The sequence below is a fragment of the Pterocles gutturalis genome, unplaced genomic scaffold (assembly GCF_000699245.1).
Source record: "Pterocles gutturalis isolate BGI_N339 unplaced genomic scaffold, ASM69924v1 scaffold15437, whole genome shotgun sequence".
In the NCBI taxonomy this organism is placed as follows: domain Eukaryota; kingdom Metazoa; phylum Chordata; class Aves; order Pterocliformes; family Pteroclidae; genus Pterocles; species Pterocles gutturalis.
The window spans coordinates 6,845-8,903 of NW_010115841.1; the positions used below are offsets into that span (position 1 = coordinate 6,845).

General features: G+C 43.4%; 1 protein-coding gene across 1 annotated transcript in view; it reads right to left on the reverse strand.

Annotated features, from left to right (window-relative positions):
- Positions 1 to 498: 498 nt before the first annotated feature.
- Positions 499 to 2,059, reverse strand: part of LOC104463126 (centrosomal protein C10orf90-like) — a gene marked incomplete at its 3' end in the record, with an annotated part of 53,799 nt that continues 52,238 nt past the window's right edge. Inside the window, exons 5-6 of the mRNA XM_010075330.1 lie at positions 1,949 to 2,058; positions 499 to 697 (exon numbers count right to left, since the gene is read on the reverse strand). Coding sequence (XP_010073632.1) covers positions 499 to 697; positions 1,949 to 2,058 — 309 coding nt within the window. The remainder of the gene's footprint in view (positions 698 to 1,948; position 2,059) is intronic.

Below are 2,059 nucleotides of genomic sequence, written 5' to 3' on the forward strand. Positions count from 1 at the left end.
CCTTTCACAGCCAGCTCCCTGCTGACAGCTTCATGAGTCAAGCGGCAAGTCCACACCTGAAGCTGCTGAGAAGATCGTATTGGGACTCCTCCTCCCAAATCCCACCTGTCCCCCTACCTGTCACTTCTCTCCCCAAACTGGTCTTTCTGTGAGCTGCAAGAGGTATGACATACCATTTATTGCTGCTCTACAACCAACAGCAACTTGCATCACAGTGAAGAACACAACTGCACGTGACAATGACCAAGAGTCCCCAAGGAAGACTCCCCACTGCTGCAGACCTTGGAGAACACCTTCATCCCCACCAACCCATCTCTGTGCTTCAGAGAATTTCTGCTTTGAGCATTCAGACAGATGCTGGAGCGCTGGTGGATGAAACAGGAGCACTGGGTCTAATTTTTTTTTTTTTTTCCCCACAAAGTTCTTATGGAAATACTGCAGACGTGGCAATATTTCAAAGCCAGCTACAGACCTGTTGCTGGTCACAATTCAACTCACCGCTGAGCGGGTCAGGAATGGTGTATTGCTTTTTTCTGCTTGAAGTGGATGTTGAGGAAAGCTTGCGAAGAAGAGGTCCTTGGGTGCTGGCAGGAGCATCGCTCTGCTGGGCTTTCCTCAGCTGGACCTTCTGTTCGAGTTGCTTCAGCCTTTCTTGGGAACGAGAGATGAACTGAGGCTTGTGGATTTCTAGTGCTTCCTAAAGGAAACAAAGAAACTGCTTTGTTTAAAAAAAAATTAACAGGAAGAAAAAAATGTGATGTGCATCTAACTGGGTTCAGTAAGAGATTGTCAGTGAAAATGGTTCCTGGAGATGTTCAAGAAACGTGTAGATGTGGTGCTTAGGGACATGGTTTAGTGGATTAGGTGGTGTTGGGTTGACGGTTGGACTTGATGATCCTTGAGGTCTTTCCAACCTTAATGATTCTATGAAAATTAGCAAACTGCCTTCCTATTCGTCTTTACTTCCTTTTACTGTGAGAAAGCTGCCTTGGTGTGAAATTTCCAGATCAGACAAAGGAGAATATTTCTGAAAAAAAGTTTTGAATTACATATTTTTATAAGTGATCCAAATTCAAATTCTTGATGTTTTGCCTATTTCCTTGTCTCACCCCATTGCCGAAGCGGCTTGTCACTGACAGTTCACAAACTTTCCTCCAGATCAGGCAAAGGAGAATATTTCTGAAAAAAAACCACCCAACTTTAAGAAAACATATCCAAAAAGTTTTGAATTACATATTTTTATAAGTGATCCAAATTCAAATTCTTGATGTTTTGCCTATTTCCTTGTCTCACCCCATTGCCGAAGCGGCTTGTCACTGACAGTTCACAAACTTTCCTGTTTATTTAGATTGTCACGCAGATCTTTTCATGGATGAGCTAGAAAGAAAGCGCTTCCCAGTCAAAAGCTGCTTCAACATTTAGGAATGTCTTAGGACAGAGCAAGATTGGTCTGCAACACGTGTTGGAGGAGAAAGCAAGAAAGAACGTCTGCTGGTGGGGCTTGGTACCAACGTGGGGTCATGTCCATACCTACAGCTTCCACTCATGGTACTGGAAGTTGTGTGCATCTGGGAAATTCACAGTTTCGAGGTACAATTTCAAAAATGTCTTTGGGAAATTTGTGCATCCCCAAATTTTTACCATGTTCCTCTACAGGAATGGCAGGCGGGGCTTAGAACGGGGAGCTTTTACAACCAGACCACCAAGGAAGTCTTGGCAAGTGATGGAAGCTACCAAAACTTTGCTGGAAAGGAGAAAAATCAAGGAAATGTGAACTTCTGCTCTCAAGTGTTTCCCAGGAAGCAACCACCATCCATGGGGAGAAAAAAAAAGAAAAAAAAAGAGAGGAAAAGAAAAAAATTTAAAAAGAAAAATAAGAAAAAATAATAATAAAAAATAAATCAATCCAGGTATTAACAACAACAATAATGACAAATTGATGTTCTACCCTCAGCGTCCGCGGGGCTGGTGGAATTTCCTCAGGCTGGGTGCCGCTTTCTGGCTGGGCGAGCGTGTCGTTTTTCTCACGAGTAACATCTGGCGAGCGAGCCCCGGATAG